The sequence below is a fragment of the Apiospora kogelbergensis genome, assembly GCF_038363985.1.
Source record: "Apiospora kogelbergensis strain CBS 113332 chromosome Unknown utg000002l_segment0_segment0, whole genome shotgun sequence".
NCBI classification, from domain to species: domain Eukaryota; kingdom Fungi; phylum Ascomycota; class Sordariomycetes; order Amphisphaeriales; family Apiosporaceae; genus Apiospora; species Apiospora kogelbergensis.
Genome location: NW_027117419.1, coordinates 4,381,867 through 4,398,499, shown reverse-complemented (window position 1 = coordinate 4,398,499; position 16,633 = coordinate 4,381,867). Strand labels below are relative to the sequence as shown.

Sequence of the window (16,633 nt, the reverse complement as noted above, 5' to 3'; positions counted from 1 at the left end):
TAATAATACATGAATACATGCAGTGTAAAAGTAACTGCGCAGCCCTGCGCGGCACGTCCCGCCCCGGCTGCAAATAAGACATGGAGCTTACACAGTCTCGATTGTGTCATAGTGTACTGTGGTGCTGCGAACCCACTGTGTTGCAACAATACCACCAAAGGCAAGGCGATAATGTATCCAATGGCAGCCTCGGGGCTTGTGAAGGTTTCTCGTGAAGAGCCTTTGAGACAGCCGGTCAGTCATACCTCACCCTGTAGGACTTCTGGCGTGACTCTTCGGTTATTTTTAACCCGTAGGAAAAACCCAGTCGAGAGCCCATCTGCGTTCTGCACCAGACTCGACTTCTTGATCACTTTTCCTTTCTGTCTCGAACGTAGCTACGTGTAAGCCACCGATATTTGCCCCTTCAGAGACTTCAAAATGTCACAAAGTGCCTCTCCGGACAAGGTCGAAAGCGGAAACCTTTCGAGTCACGCTGAGAAGGAGAGCGCCGCCACCATCACCCCAAGTGCCGACAATCCCATCTACATCCAGGGATGGAGACTCCACGCTATAACAGCAGGGTAAGTATTTCCCCTTGCTCCAATACTACTAGTTTGCTGGCATTGAGAACCTCACCAATGCTAGATTATGTATGGGTCTATTCCTGGTCAACTTCGAAGTAACTGTTGTCGGCACTGCCCTCGTATCGATCACAAACGACTTGCAGGATTTTGCAAAGAGCAGCTGGATCGTGACGGCATATCTGCTGACTTATACTGGTATGGTTAAATCCCCTGCGTGGCACTTTCATCTTGTCATGCCCACATCCCATACCCCATTGTTCTATTCTAACGCAGAGATGCTTGTGTGGCTTGGTACAGGTTGCTTGGTCATATGGGCGAGAGTCAGCGACTTCATCGGACGAAAGCCGGCTTGCATGTTCGCCTTCTTCATTTTCGCCGCCTTCTCAGGTGCATGTGGCGGAGCGCAGAGTATGACCCAGCTGTAAGTCGTCAGAATACACCACAACCCATCTAACGCGAAGTCTTCCTCCGGAAGCATTCATTTGGATCTGGCATATCATTTGATAACCCCTGCATTAGTATTATCTTCCGTGTGTTCCAAGGAATTGGCGGTTCGGGTATTTACGGGCTCACGACGGCCATGCTCTATGAACTTGTCCCACCACCCAGATACCCTCTTTACACTACCTATGTCATGACACTGTTTGCCATTGCGTTCGCCTTGGGGCCCGTCTTCGGTGGCCTAATTACGAACCGTGGCGTTTGGAGATGGGTTTTTCTGCTCAAGTAAGAACACAGACGTTGCTTTGCATTCTTATCTACCTAATACGTCGTCTCCTGCAAATTACTCACATTCTGCCAGTGTTCCCGCCGCATTTTTGATGATGGTCTTGCTATTCTTTGTTGTGCCGGATGGGTTTCCATACCATGGTCGGCGTGCTAAGGCTCCTCGCCACAGCATTAAAGCATTCGATTTCGTGGGGTCTTTCTTGACTCTTGCGGGGATCGGGCTGCTTATTACAGGACTCGAGGAAGCAGCGTCTGACCTTGCGTGGGTGTCGTCCCGAGTACTCGGTCCCCTTTGCGCTAGCGGGGTGGCCTGGGTGTTGTTTCTCCTGAGCCAGTGGCGCGCGAGTCGCCCTGATAGTGGCATACAGCCTGTATTTCCGTGGCGCTTCTGCCAAAACCGCGCCATCATGGGTCTCTTCATGTACGTCTATTTCATTCTTGACTCCAATAAGCTATGGGCGTACCACAGACGTGATGAACGCTGACCGACTGTCGATCTGACATCCAGCAATACCTTCATGACTGGAGCAGTCAGCGTGACATGTGTCGTGCTTATACCGCTACGCTACCAGACCGCAGGGGCACTCAGTCCTTTGGACGCCGGTGTTCGCCTGATCCTCTTCTCGGCAGTTTCGCCAATCGGCGCCATTGTCGCAGCTATGCTGTGCAAGAAGAAGCGGACGCCGCCGCTCTTCGTCATGCTGTTCGGGGCACTGTTACAGATCCTTGGCCTGGTTTTGGTGACGACCCTGGCAAAGCCTGACGATCGGGACTGGCCCGGTCTCTATGGTTTGCAGGTGTGCATCGGCTTCGGCATGGGTTTCGCCATGGGCACCGCCACACTACTGACCCCGGCCATCACGGAGAGGAGAGATCTAGGTACGTTCCCAAGAGAGATACACCCAGTCTTTAGGCCAAATTGGTGTGATAGATGCTAACTGACGGGTTAAACATTGTTACAGCGGTCGCATCAGCTGCTGTGGTCCAGTTCCGCTTCCTCGGTGGGGCCGTGGTTCTCTCAACTGCTACGGCGGTGGGCAATTCGTGGATTCGCAGTGTGTTGGCAGGGATTCTGAGCCCGGAGCAGCTCATGTCGCTGTTTCGGTCTACTGAGACGATAAACTCGCTCGAGCACCAACTTCAGGACGAGGTGCGAGGGCACTTTGTGCAAAGTTTCAACCTCCAGATGCGCGTCGTGCTTGGTGTCGCGGTCGCAGCTTTCCTTAGTGCAACCATGATGTGGAAGCATCCCCAGATCCGAGTGCCTTAACTTGGTTGTTTCGGCTACTCTGAGATATTGAATGAGCTCTCTTTGTTTGCAACAACTTTCGCTGCTGGCCTTCCGCCAGGCATCGCAATCTGATAACGGAATCTGGCAACGCTACGGCACGAACATTATGGCTTGTATGCGTACTTTCGAGCTGTCAGCGAAAGAAAACTTTGGGCAGGAAACAGAAGCATGCATATGGTTGGACTCATTTCGAGAATAGCTGCTGCTATTAATTGTGATGGTTACTTGGTACAGCACTTGAGGAGAACTGGAAGGCCAATTCAAGTACGCTGGTAATTAGTTTCCCTTGTTGTTTCTTTTTTTCGGTCCGATGCCATGTTATAATTAGTTTTCATGTCATTTACCCATGCCACGGCAGCAAGTCGAACCTGAAGACATTTGCAAGCATGACCCCAATCGCCATGTCTCTGACAACAATACATACCTAGTTTGTGATATCAACACACATACGAATGTCAAGGTGATCACCAACGTTTCCCGGGGCTCCGATCGGGAAGATGACCAGTGGCAGGCAAGCAGTTATTTATTCCTAATATATGTTTTGAGAAACCCATGTCCGTCGTGAAGTCTACTTATAGCCTGATTTGACAACCCCACTATTCTTCCCAAACGCCTACCCATGCCATTATCTAGAACTTTATTCTATTAAGTGTGAAAGCTTATTCAAATTACTCCTAATGCATTCAGATATAGGGGAATCGCAGCACCAGAAACCCGAAATATGCAATCAGGAGGAACCGGGATTGCAACCAGCGAGACGACACAAGTTTGCGGTCCTCAAGCCATCTGTATTCGTCGAGTCCCCGCATCTAATTATGTGTACAAGTCCTGAATCTATGGATAGGAAAATGCACGTGGTACCCTAGCCGGCGTGCTCCTGAATGAGGGTCTGGAGAACCAGGGGTTGCGGTCACTTCCGCCCCGTACTTTACCGACTTGCTGGGAATGAGCAGTCAATTTGTGAAGGTTCAACTGACTACATTAGCTTGCAGGGGTCAAACCAGGGTGAGTGAGGCCACTGGGAGACCCTACCTTCTTTCTCCGCATATGTACTACATAGACCACGGCAGCACCGACCGCCAGATGTCATGAGTACCAGACGGGTATGATGCTCGCCTTTTCCCCGGGTCGCCCGCGGACAGCGGCCCCCCGACCTGGCAAAATGGACGTAAACCCCTGGAAGCGCATGACTCGTGGATACGACCTGATCATATAAGTAGCCGCCTGTGCAACCCGACTTCGTGAATGCCAGACGATCTACACCCTTTGGTTACATTCGTTTACATGCGTACCGTCGGTATCACCCCTCGTTTATGATGCCGTCGCTCCACCGCACCTCCCTCCTGCTCGCCAGTGTTGGGTCCTTGGCCGCCGTGGTGAATGGTGCTGCTTACCAGGACGCCTTTATCGTAGAATCGGATCAATCCTTCCAAGGCGGCGACTTGCTGAACGATGTGACTTCCGCCCTTGCCGTGCTCGGTGCGTCTTGCACGGCCACACCCCGGATCCAGTTTGACTCCCCACACTTCACAGGCTCGTCTTTCCACCTCCAATGCGACGACGACATCGAGCAGCAAGCCGTTCTCGGGGCCATCAATAATCTCGGCGTCGTGGGGAAGGCCTGGCCTGTTCGAGAGGTTAAGGCGCAGAGAAATATCCCACGTGATGGAAGCGCGAGCCACATCGAGTGGTTACCAAAGGGGGTAGATGCCTCCTTGGGTGGTCGCGATGTCGCAACCTCGCACATCAGCAACACGAATGTAGCGATCGCTCGCCAATCGACCCCAGACACCCTTTCCACTCACATCGAAACCGGGATCGACCGCCTCCACGCCGAGGGCATAACCGGCCAAGGCATCCGCATCGCCGTGGTGGACTCGAGCTTCGACACGAGCGTCCCGGGCCTCGCCGGCACGCACGTGGGGTACACCAAGGACATCATCGGCGGGGGCAGCGTCGTGGGCGACAACTGCTCGTACCACGGCACGCACGTGCTGGGCATCGTGGGCGCCAAGGGGGCCGGCGGGTCGACGACGACGACGCCGTACCACGGCGTCAACGGCGCGGCGCGCGACGCCACCTTCGAGCTGTACCGCATCCAGGCGTGCGGCGAGGACGTGAGCCACGCCGACCTGCTGATCGCGGCGTTCCTCGAGGCCGGCGCCCGCGGCGTCGACGTCATCACCTGCTCCTACGGCGGCGACAACGCGTACCCCGAGGAGCCCTGGGCCGTCGTGGCGGCGCGCATCGCCCGCAACGGGACCTTCGTGTCGCTTTCCAACGGCAACAGCCCGGCCGGGACGGGGCCGTTTACGGCGTCTGGCGCTGCTATGGCGTTGGATGTTGCGGGGGTGGGAGCGACGTACAACACCATCACCCCTTGTCTGCAGTGGCATGGGACCTTGACGTCGGGGGCAACACGTCGCCCTTGTCCTTTACCCCCGGATCCAGAGTCAGCTTCCCTTCGACCAATCTAACCGTCTGGGCGCCGACCAAGAGCGTCAAGAGCGGCAGCTGTAACAAGGTCGCCGATGATATGGCGCCTCCCGCGGACCCGGCCAACACCATACTGTTAATCGAGAGAAACGCGTGCTGGATCGACCAAGACGGTGTAACCCTTGCCGCATCTCCCAGGTATAATTTCACCTACGTCATGAATCACATGTTCAAGACGCCCGATTCGTCCCCGAAGCCCTGTCCGTGGTTCACCGATGTCCCTACCGAGAGAGCTCAGGGCATCATCGCGATTGACCACGAGATCGGAATCTCCATAATCGCAGAGCTGAACAAGGGCGGTAACGTGACCGTGACCCTCCCTTCGGACCCCGTGTCGGGCCGTCTCTCCATCGAGACCACCAACAACACCCAGAGCGGCGGACAGCTCACCTACTACTCGGCCTGGGGCCCCAGCCTCGACGGCCGCAGCCGCCCGACCGTCATCGCCCCGGGCCACAACATCCTGAGCACGTTCCCGCGATACCTCGGCAACTGGGGCGTCATCGGCGGCACCAGCATGGCGACCCCCTTAGTCGCCGGCGTGGCCGCGCTGGTGAAGCAGACGCACCCGGACTGGACCGGCGCCCAGATCCAAGACGCCTTGGCGCTGACGGCGAAGCCCATCAAGTTCAACACCCGCCAACGGTCCGAGTACGGCGAGAACCGCGACTTCCTGGCCCCCGTCATCGCCCAGGGCGCCGGGTTCGTCGACGCCTGGGCCGCCGTCCATACCGTGACGCTGACCAACACGACGAGCCTAAACTTCAACGACACGGCGCACCGCCCCGCGCACCTAGCCTTCACCCTCACCAACTCGGGGGCCGAGACACTATCGTACGCACTGCACCACACCGGCGCGGCCTCCGGGTACGTCATGAACACGACCGGCGGCGCCCTGTACGACCTCACCAAGGGCGACGCCCAGCCCATCTACGCCGAGCTCGCGATCGAGCCCGCCGCCCTCCGCCTGGAACCCGGCAAGTCCGCCACCGTCTCGGTCTCCATCGCGAGCGAGCCCGCCATGTCCGAGGCCGCCACGCGCGTCTCGTACTTCGGCGGCTACGTCACCATCGACGTCGTCTCCCGCAGCAACAGCAGCGGCACCAACTCCACGCTGAGCCTGCCCTACACGGGCTTCGGCGGCAGCCTCGCGGCGCTGCCCATGATCAACCGGGACCAGACGTACGCCGCCGGCTACGACGCCGCGGCGCAGTCGCTGTCGGACGCGCGCCTCGCGGCCGGGCGCGTCTTCGAGTGCCAATACCGGGGGCGCGGCGCCAGCCCGCCCTGCGTGTTCCCGGCCGACGGGCTGGCGCCGGGGCTCGCCCTGGCGCTGGTCACACAGACGCGCGACCTCGCCATCGACCTCGTGGACAAGACGTCGGGCAAGCCCATCCTGCCCGGCGCCGTGTACGCGAGCGGCTCCAACAACCCGTGGGACGGCAGCGGCTACCAGGCGTGGAACGGGACCGACGGGGGCCGCGCGTTTGTGCCCGCGGGCGAGTACGTGTGGCGGGTCACGGCGCGGCGGCTGAGTGCGGACTCGGGGGTGTTCGCGCGGGACTGGGACGTCTGGGAGTCCGAGGGGTGGGTTTTGCGGTATGCGGCTAATAGCACGGGGTTGCCGGCGGCCGGGAAGGCGTAGTGGCTGGTACGGGCCCGAGTATGCATAACAGATTTCTCCTAGTTCTCAGCGCTAGGGCTTTTTTTTAATATTCCTTTATTATAAAATGGACTATGTGAATGTGATATAAGAGCACAGCCTGGTTTTACTTAGTATAGAAGCATTACACTACCACATTTTCAATCCAGGGAACATCCGTTAACACAATGTTGAACGCGTAAACCAGCTCCAACCGCCGCGTCGCTACGGCTTTCTGGAGTAGACTGTGAGATATACCGGCATGGAAACCCATCCATTATGAGATATTGATAATGGCTTAAGCCATGAGTTCTACAATACTTGTGGGATAGGGTGATAGAATCGACGTGATACGGATAGGCGGGCGACGCCAATAGAATGAGACAAGATATTCTTGACCTGGAAAAGAGGCAATTTGTTAAACAAAATCTTGCCAAAACTTGGACGGCACGGACTTGCCGATTCTGTAGTGTTACATTACATTTGCTTGAATGCGGTTTGGCTACCTTTTTGTACGGCACAGCATCGAGAGATCGACTGGTTCCTGCAAGTTGTGACAAGGGTCTTTGCAGCCAATTAACTTTATTGCTGACCAGGTACAGTCTATCGCCACCGCATGGATCAGCACATGGATCTGTACGATGCATCCAATGTGGCAAGAGGGCATTCAGGGGGGTAGAAAAAATGCAGTTAAAAGGGGGACGCAGCGAGTCAGCAGCCAAGAAAATAGACCTGAAAAGCCTTTTCTTCCTTTCTTTTCTTTTCGGTTATGGATCCTTCTCTCGGAAACCCTGAATGAACATTTCTTTTTCTTGTCTACTTATAGATTTATGTCCAGAGAGCTGTATCAAACAGTCCCGCGCCTTTGGGTAGTCTTGCCTTCGGGATCCTCCCGCCTCAATAGAGTATTCATAGGGAGTCTCCTTCTTCAGACCGCCAGGCCGACTTGCAGCCCATGTTATCTCGGAAGCGTGCCAAGCATTGGTCACATAAGCACTAGCCGGACTACCGACGTTACCATCAATCCCAGCTCCGCATTTACATCGAATGATAAAGACCTCAGCTCAGGATCTGAGCATTCACTCTCTTGCAGGTATATCGGCGTTCTGCCTGCGCGGCTGCATGAGTAGAGCACGTAATAGAGGAAGATTGGATTTGCCTCATACGGGTTGTTCACGTGAGTCTCCTAGAGGGTATTTGGGAGAATCAGCTTGGTTCATATTAAGAGTCGTAGATACAATTATCCAACCAAGAGAACACACTGACTCTAGATCTAGCACCTCCAGGGGTTTGTTACAACATTACTTCAAGTCCCCAGTATGTCATTCTGGGTTTATACTCTGTTAACCATTTTGAGGAATGTGGGATTGTCTCATTCGAGTTTACCACAATATCTGGTATTCTTGTAGAAATGTCCATAATTATTATGTATACACTATGGTTTCGTAGTTTCGTTACCCAGTTGCCGTCGCTTAGATATAGTTCGCTTATTAATACACATGTTTTTTATTCCCTTGTTGCTTGGTGTTACAGTCCTTCCCCTTTCATCTATGGGGTTTTCAGCGGTAGTGCTTATGGTCGTCATCGGACCTGGAGCCGGAGCTGCTGTGCTGGACGGCGAACCCGCTCTGGACCTGGATGCCATCGTTCTTCCCGTTGGGCGGCGAGGGCGACTGCAAGGGGTATTCGTCGAGGGAGTGGTTGTCGGCGGCGCTCTCGTCCATCTTGGAGAAGGCGTGCGAGCGCGGGCCGGGCCGCCGCCCGCTGGCCGTGGCGGACGCGCCGGTGCCGCCGCCGATGGTCACGAGCCCGGCCGAGTCGGAGCCGAAGCCGCGGGACTTGCCGCCTGACAGCCCCGTCGTCCGCGTGCCTCCCCTGCGCGACGAGTTGAGCGAGCCCCATTGCGACGAGATCTTCATCATGACGGGCCGCAACGTCGGCAGGCACGCGCTGATGACGCCGCACGCGCTCTCGACCACGCACCACGTGCAGGCCTCGGCCAGTGTCCAGGTCGTGTCTTCGATTTGCCAGTGCATGATGGTGGTGAAGCGGTAGATACTGGCGAAAAGGACGCTGAAGAAGAAGAACAAAAATGTTAGCATAGGGTCCCCCAGCGCAATCGAGGATCTTTTGTCTTTTTGCTTACAAACTGCCCAGCAGGAACATGAACAGGAGCGAGAGCTTCTGCGCCAGGTTGACCTGCAGATGCCACACCTGCCCCACGGGCATGCACAGGATGGCGACGTCAGTGGCGATGTTGGGGATGGCGTTGCCGACGAACGAGGCCTTGAGGTCGATGCAGTGGCCCGGCAGGCTCGGGTTCCAGGCTTTCGGGATCGGGGTGCACTGGAAGATGCAGACGAGGACGATGGCGATCCACCAGGCGACGACGACGGCGCCGATGCCCCAGGCCGTGTACTTGAAGGCCGTCGACGGGAAGATGCGCAGGTACATCTGCAGGACCGACAGCTTGACCAGCATGACGGCCGTCACGTAGACGCACTCGAAGCCGAGCAGCAGCTTGAAGAACTGCGTCAGCGTCTCGGGCGGGACCACGCTCATGTGTTTGCCGAGGCCGTTGGCAATCACTGTGGGTTATTGCCAGAAACGTCAGTCCAGGTCTACCATATGTATATGTAGTTGTCGTTTTGTTGTCTTGTCCAACCGCCGCAAGGAGAGAGCCACTTACTGCCATAGTTGAGAGCTCCGGTGATAAAGGTGACGACCAGGGCCGCCACGAGCAGCCAATCATCGCTGGCGTAGGCAAACGACTTTATCCAGCGCGCATAGAAGCGCAGGGCGACGAAGAAAGTGGCCAGAACCAGCAGGGCCGTGGTTGTCGCCGACTGATGAGGCCCCTGGTCTTCGGTCACGTCGTAGTCGCGGGCGTAGAGCGCCTCCAGTATCGGTATGTACATAGCGGCCGACTTGCTGGGAATCACCGGCGATGGACGGCGGCAACAATGGCGTGTGGATTGGGTGGTGGGAAGTTGGTGATGGAGTGGACAACGAGCGAAACCATCTTTTTTTGGCCGGCACTAGATAAGACAGACAGACAGACGAACGATTGTCGTCTGGACTGTCTGGACCCGTCTATATAAAACTACGCAGCACCACATATGTGGCATACCCGGGAAGGGTCTGCATCAGGTGGTGATTACTACTCTGTACTCCGTGCATATATGTAAGTCGGGTTGATATTGCCAGGCTAATTACCAGCCCAGCTGCCTATGCATGATACCGTAAGGAGCAGTCCCAACCGTAACTAACGGCCCGCAACCAGCAGTGGCCCTCTTTCGGGCATGGCAGAAAGTCTAAAATGTCTGTCAGTTTCATCGTTCGTGGCTAGCTCGACTCTAGTTTCGGCCTAGTCAAGACCCTAGACAGGGCTGTTCCGAGGCTGCCAGCTGCGGGCTGCACATACCAAATACCTACATAATAAGCTGGAATCTCCATGTCATTATTGCGAACATACGTGTACTGTATGAACCGCGTAACACGTAATGCAAGTAGAATCAGCGCCATACCTCCGCCACTTATAAGGCAGGGGTTGAAAGAAAGATCACCACTCCGTCGTCTGTTCGCGGATGGGTAACGGTTCACGTGGGTTCTCGACTATGCAGGGGAGTCGGCAGTCCCACCGTCAGCCAATCGGCGCTCTCCCTATGTTTGAAGAGATTCATTTCTGGTAACATCGCGCCAAGTGCCCGTCTTCTTCCTTGGCGGTATCCGGCAGTACCAAACTTGACGATTCCGGCCATCCCGGTTCTGGGAATGAGACAAGCATCGAAGCCAAGAAGCCCAATAAGGGAGGAAACGACTAACGGTCAACGGGTAATATTTCCTGCCGATGACTTGCCTAGTGTCCAGAATCTGGTCACTGCAGGGACCAATAGGGCCGACGTGCAATTAGCTAACACGAAACGTGGTGCCATGTTGGGCCGGAGATGGGCCGCAGCGCAAGTTAGCAGGTTACATATTTGAGACCGCTGTCCCATTATACCCCATAGCAATTACGTTGTTGCTGCGCTGCACGGCAGCAGCAGTAAACGCATCAGATGCGGCTGCAATCTTCATATAAGCCAAACTTGCTGTCCTAGTTTGGCCCCTGGACGGCTGACGGCAATTAAAAGCCATACGCCGAGGAACTGAAGATTTATCCTCTTCTGCTGCTACCTGCTCTTCAACCTCTCCCAATCCGTATACTTGGCCGAAAAAAACAAAGGAAAACTATCGAAGCATATAAATTAGTCGCCCGAAACGGAAATCAGAATCATGGCTGCTACTACTACCACCACCGCCACCAAGCCCACCCTTGTCTTCGGCCCCGGCGCTTGGCACAAGGGCCTCTGCTTTGACGCCCTCCGGTCCAACCTCCAGGCCCAGGGCTGGGAGACCGAGGCCGTCGACTACCCGTCGGTGGTCGAGGCCGACAAGCACGCCGCCGCGCTCAAGGACGGCGACGTGCAGGCCAAGCTGCCGGGCCTCGACGCCGACGCCGACGCCACGCGCGACATCCTGCGCCGTCTGAGCGACGAGGGCAAGGAGATCGTCCTGGTGGTGCACTCGTACGGCGGCCTGGTGGGCCAGAACGCGCTGGGCGCGCCCGCCGACGCCAACAGCCCCGAGGGCAGCAAGGCGACATCGGTCGAGAAGTTCGGCGTCAAGCACCGCCAGGCGGCGGGCCTGCCCGGCGGCGTCGTCATGTTCGTCTACATGTCGGCGTTCGTGACGCCCAAGGGCCTGTCCATCTACCAGATGCTGGGCGGCAACTGGCTGCCGTGGATGCTGCCGCGCGGCGACGTCGTCGTGGCCGACAAGCCGGTCGAGACCTTCTACCACGACTGCAAGCCCGAGACGCAAGAGCAGGCCGTCGCCGACCTGTGCGTGCAGTCCAAGCAGGTCTTCCACGACTGCGTCGCGTACGAGCCCTGGAACGACGGCGTCGAGTGCGCCTTCTACTTCTGCGACGAGGACAAGGCCATCTTCCTGCCCATCCAGGAGCAGCTGGCCTCGGCCCTCGGCCCCAACGCCATCACCTACCACGCTAACACGTCGCACTCGCCCTTCCTGTCCAAGGTCGACGAGTGCGCCACCTTCCTGGCCGACGTGGCCAAGCAAGGCCAGGAGCGCGCCCGCAAGGCGTAAACGTATTGGTTTGCCGTCATTCAATGCGAAAGTGACCAAAGCGTATGAGCGACCGATCTCGAATTGGTGCCCAATAATAGAAATACCCAAAGAAATAATTAATAAACATAGTCAGCATAGAAAAAGCTGCTACAACCAAGATCGAGTCTCCATTGAGCTGTGGAATGTTAGATGCGCTAAACGTGACGTCTTCAAGATACACACTCGGGCGCGTGTGTGGTATGGTCTGGTCCCATCTCATCTCGAGCCTGTCACGACTCATCAAAGGAACGAGATAAGTACGGACGGGCCAGAAGATGCACCTCAAGTGTGCAGTACGGAAGTGTGATCTGTGTGGCCGATGATCTGGACATATTCTCCATGTTTCTTTCGGCCGACTTGTCGATCAATCACTTACCGTTTCGCACGAAGCCCACAGCGAGGCGGGAAATGACGATCAACGGATGAAGGACAAATTAATAACGTAAAACGGGTTTCATTCTTTTTGTCCCCGGTAGCCGGAACGCCATGCCGCCTCGCTAGCTTTCTCTCTCTTTTCGAATACAAGACAAGAATAGTATCAAAACAATAATAATATGGATCTCGGTCTGTCGCAGGCATCCGATCAGACTTCGCTCTCGACCACCGTCTTCCGGTCGCCGTGCTCCAGCTTGCCGCTCACCCGGTCCTGGAGGTAGCCGACCTTGTGCTTCATCCACCACAGCGTCCGCACGCCCTTGAACTGCATCACCCCGCGGTGCCGCCGGTGCGTCTGCTTGGCGTGCGACCGGTAGTCGCGCAGGGCGTCGCGCATCCCGCGGTTGGACTCGTCCTGGAGGTACTGGTCGCTGTCGCTTCCGCCAGCATCACTCCCGTCGCCATCGTCGTCGCCACCCACGATATTGCTCATCGCGTCGACATAGCCACCATCATCATCATCGCCATCCCCTTGGGTATCGTCGTTATCGTCCTCGTCGTCGCTGTCCTCCGAGGTGGATTCCACCGCCGTCGCCGTCCCCTCGGTACCCGCCGACTTGCCGGACGAGGACTTGGGCGGCGCCCCTGCCACTGCCCCTTCGGTCTGCGCCTTGGCGGCGCTGCGCACGGCCCCTCGTCGTCGCGCCGGGTCTGGCGCAGCTGGTACGCCGCCGTCTCGACGACCTCGATGACGTTGGCGACGTGGGGGTCGCGGTGGGCGAGCCCGGCGTGGGCCTTACCGACGCCCCGCCGGAACCGCACGCGCAGCGACACGCGCCCAACCTTCTCGTCGCCCGCCGCGTCCTTGGGCAGGGCGCACGTGCTGGCGCGCTTCAGGTCGCCCTTCCACACGTCGAGCGCCACCTCGGTCTCCTCGTCGTCGGGCAGCTCCGCCAGCCACAGCACCGCGTACGCCACGGGCGTCTTGCTGTCGAAGCCGCGCAGCCGCCGCTCCTTGCGGAACTGGAGCACGAGCGGCGAGCTGTAGCGCTTGCGCACGCCGAGGTGCAGCATCTTGCCATGGGCCGTGGACCAGCACGCCTGGTTCTGTTCGTCCGCGCTGCCGCCGCCGCCGCCGCCGATGGGGCCGTTGGCCGAGGGCGGCGACGCCTTGTGGTAGTACATGTGCCCCGAGCTGAGCGAGGTGTCGAGCTTCATCGTCAGCCCCTGCAGCTCGGCCGCCACGTCCTGGGCGCCGACGCGCGGGCCCACGGCGAGCGTGCCGTACTCCCAGCCCAGCATGGGGCGCGGCAGGCGCAGGCCGACGGAGCGGAAGACCATGGAGACGCGCAGGCGGCCGTAGCCCATGCCGCCGAAGAGCGGGTAGACGCGGTCGACCTGGGCGCGCTCGGCGAAGACGTCGCGCAGGGGCAGGTACACGAGCCCCATGAGCGAGTCGTCCTCGTGCACGCGCGAGTCGCGCACGCTGATGAGCACCTCGGCGGTGCGCCAGTCCCGGACGAAGCGCTCCGTGCTCGCGTTGAAGAAGGGCCGCGCGTTCTTGGGCTTGACGCGCGTCCGGTAGATCTTCTCGTGGTTGAGCACGATGTTGCAGTACGCCGACGGCAGCTCCTCGCCCTCCTCGACCTCGTCGTCGACCTCGGTGCCCTGGTTCGTCCGGTCCGCGTTGTGGTGCGCGCGGATCTCGAGCCCCGTCGCCTCGTGGATCTGGATCGCCAGGATGCCCGAGGGGTACTCGGCGACGGGCGGCGCCGACGCCACCATCCGGTCCTCCATTTCCTTGTGCTCGGCCCGCCGCGTCCCCTCCATGTCGTCGATCTTGGGCCCGCCCCGCAGCTTGCGCTCGCAGTTCTCCTGCGCCCGCGCCGCCAGCGCCTCCCGCGTCCGCACCTCGGGCATCTCCGTCTGCTGCTGCAGCTGGCCGTCCTGGATGGCGATCTTGGGGAAGTAGCCCACGCTCCACTCGAGCTTGCCCGGCATGCGCTCGCTGGCCTTGAGCGCCTTGAAGCCGTCGACGCGGTCCTGCATGCGGTCGACCGTGGCCGGGTCGTGCATGAGGTCGCGCAGGTCCATCTCGACGCGGCCGAGGTCGTCGTCGGCGGTGAAGCGGTCCGAGTCCCAGAGCTGGACGCGCAGGCGCTCGTTGATGTTGAGCTCGTCGTCGGTGACGGGCAGGAACGCCGTCTCGTCCCAGTAGGGCTGCATCTCCTGCAGCAGCACGCGCGTCGACCACAGCGGCTTGACGTACTTGGCCCAGCCGCACGTCACGTAGGGGTCCGACGAGCCTTCGGGCCGCAGCAGCGGGATGGCCTGGTCGCCCTGCTTGAAGCTGAAGGCGCGCTTGACGTGGATCACGATGACGCCCTTGGCGCGCGGGTCCAGCTTGAAGTCCCGCCCCGCCAGGATGTCCTTGAGCGGGATGGTGATGCTCTTGGGCGCCACGTACTCGGCGACGGCGGCGTCGACCGAGGCCTGCACGAAGCTCGAGATGAGCGGCAGGTCCATGATGTTCAGGCCCTTCTGCACCAGCGGCATGCAGGCGATCTCCACCTTCGGCTGGCCGAGGAGCGTCACCGTCACGGAGCTGAAGAAAGGGGGTCGGGAATAAGGGTGAGTCGTAATCGTGCTTTCCCGACGAGCGCTTTGAGGTGGGCGTAGATGGGCAGCTTGATGCGCCCAGGTAAATAGAAGCCCATAACGAGATGGGCATGCTGAGATCTGCCTTGCAACCTGGCTTCGTCGGAGACTGCCGACTGTGGCCGGTATGCAAACGCCACTTCCAGATTGAGGAAATCCCCTTCTTCGCCCTCGAGGCCCTTTTTAGCGTCGTTGTCGAAGTCTTCCGGGCTCATTCCTCTGTTGCCAGCGAGTTTCGAAATCGTGTTCATGGCGGCACCGGTGGGGGAGCCATTTGATTCCGAGAATGTTGATGGGATGCCCACCTTGACCTATATCCTCTATGCTTGGACTTGTGAGTACGCAGATGGCAACCGGACGCGGGAAGAAGAAATGACCAACCTAACCATTCGCACGATGCCCGGGATACTAGCTTGCATAACGTCCTACAGTTGTCACATCTATTAGTATAGGGACAATAGGTAGCTGAGATAAGTCAAAGCCCACCTCCAAGGTGTCAGCGACCCCGAAGAACAGGTCGGGGTTCACCAGCGGCCACAAGGAGCTCAGCATGTCGTTCAGCCAGCGCGTGCTGGCGGGGTCCATGTCGGCGATGGAGCGCGCGCCCACGTTGTCGTCGGCCTCGGGCCGCCGCTGGCCGGTCTTCTCGGCCCGCCAGAGCTCCTCCTCCCAGATGTCGTCGACGCGGTTGGCCATCCACTGGCGCGCGCCGTAGATGGCGTACGCCACGGCCAGGAAGCCCAAGCTGCCGATGGCCGCCTCGGACGCGAACGGGAGGAAGCCGCGGCGGCTGCCCAGGGCGGCCTCGGCGCACGACACGGCGTAGGCGGCGGCGACGACGGCGCTGAGCCCGACGACGATGCTCTTGGAGTAGATGCCGACGAGGCGCTTCTTGACGGCCTCGTAGTCGGGCGGCGGGAACCGCGTGTCCAGCTCGGCGTGGTAGCGGTCGATCTCGTCCGTCTCCTGGCGCAGCTCCTCGTCCGACTTGGACTTGCCCGCCACGCCCGTCAGCCGGCCCGACTTGGCGCCCAGCGTGATGAGCGAGTCCGGGACGTCGGCCAGGTCGGACGGCTGGAAGTCGTAGATGCGCACGGGCAGGTGCGTCACGGGGTCCGTCACCTCGCGCTCGCGGCGGCGTCTCAGCTTTCTCCGCTTGCCGAAGTCCTTCCGCCGCTGCTTGAGGTTGCCCTGGCCATCGACGGCCTCGGACGTGTCCTTGGTCACCGCGCTCTGCGAGTCATGGTTATCGACCGGCTCTTCTAGATGGTTGCCGGCCGACTGGGCCTTTCCGAGCTCGTTCGTCTTTCCTCCGGGTTCGTCGTTGTCGTCGTCGTCGTCGTCCAGCCGGGTCTCGTCGTCGCTGAAGTCTTCGTCCTCCGGGCTCAGGGCCTGGGCGGAGCGCTGCTGCTGCTCGCGCACGTAGCTGTTGATGGTCGGGACGGGTCGTCTCGCCGTGTAAGCCGGTTTGGCGCCGCGAAGAATATGGGCCATTTCATCCGCTACGCATGATGGCAATCTCAGGACTGCAAATGTGTACGTTTTTACTAAATAGCATGATACAGTAGGTCGAATTTCACACACACAAAATGGCACGACGTCACGCCCACGTTGAAATGTCCATGGTTTGAGCAATGACGCCAGAATTCTTGGAAGGGCTTGGACAGTCCCACAGCTGGTCTGATGTGCCGCATACCCGGATGTGCC

General features: G+C 58.6%; 5 protein-coding genes across 5 annotated transcripts; 3 read left to right on the top strand and 2 right to left on the bottom strand.

Moving 5' to 3' along the window:
* Positions 1 to 420: 420 nt before the first annotated feature.
* Positions 421 to 2,565, top strand: PG998_004364 (efflux pump antibiotic resistance protein; the record flags this gene model as incomplete). The annotated part of the gene is made up of 6 exons (XM_066871182.1): positions 421 to 563; positions 628 to 987; positions 1,086 to 1,292; positions 1,369 to 1,716; positions 1,804 to 2,174; positions 2,258 to 2,565. The coding sequence occupies 6 exons, from the start codon at positions 421 to 423 to the stop codon at positions 2,563 to 2,565; spliced, it is 1,737 nt and encodes a 578-aa protein (XP_066734932.1).
* Positions 2,566 to 3,902: 1,337 nt separating this feature from the next.
* PG998_004363 (serine endopeptidase) lies at positions 3,903 to 6,727 on the top strand (the record flags this gene model as incomplete). The annotated part of the gene is made up of 2 exons (XM_066871181.1): positions 3,903 to 4,975; positions 5,038 to 6,727. The coding sequence occupies 2 exons, from the start codon at positions 3,903 to 3,905 to the stop codon at positions 6,725 to 6,727; spliced, it is 2,763 nt and encodes a 920-aa protein (XP_066734931.1).
* Positions 6,728 to 8,283: 1,556 nt separating this feature from the next.
* On the bottom strand, positions 8,284 to 9,642 carry PG998_004362 (uncharacterized protein; the record flags this gene model as incomplete). The annotated part of the gene is made up of 3 exons (XM_066871180.1): positions 8,284 to 8,797; positions 8,871 to 9,312; positions 9,414 to 9,642. The coding sequence occupies 3 exons, from the start codon at positions 9,640 to 9,642 to the stop codon at positions 8,284 to 8,286; spliced, it is 1,185 nt and encodes a 394-aa protein (XP_066734930.1).
* Positions 9,643 to 10,999: 1,357 nt separating this feature from the next.
* PG998_004361 (uncharacterized protein) lies at positions 11,000 to 11,872 on the top strand (the record flags this gene model as incomplete). The annotated part of the gene is made up of 1 exon (XM_066871179.1): positions 11,000 to 11,872. The coding sequence occupies one exon, from the start codon at positions 11,000 to 11,002 to the stop codon at positions 11,870 to 11,872; it is 873 nt and encodes a 290-aa protein (XP_066734929.1).
* Positions 11,873 to 12,476: 604 nt separating this feature from the next.
* Positions 12,477 to 16,420, bottom strand: PG998_004360 (uncharacterized protein; the record flags this gene model as incomplete). Its single annotated transcript, XM_066871178.1, has 5 exons — positions 12,477 to 12,948; positions 12,996 to 14,930; positions 15,020 to 15,237; positions 15,313 to 15,351; positions 15,413 to 16,420. The coding sequence occupies 5 exons, from the start codon at positions 16,418 to 16,420 to the stop codon at positions 12,477 to 12,479; spliced, it is 3,672 nt and encodes a 1,223-aa protein (XP_066734928.1).
* Positions 16,421 to 16,633: the final 213 nt, after the last annotated feature.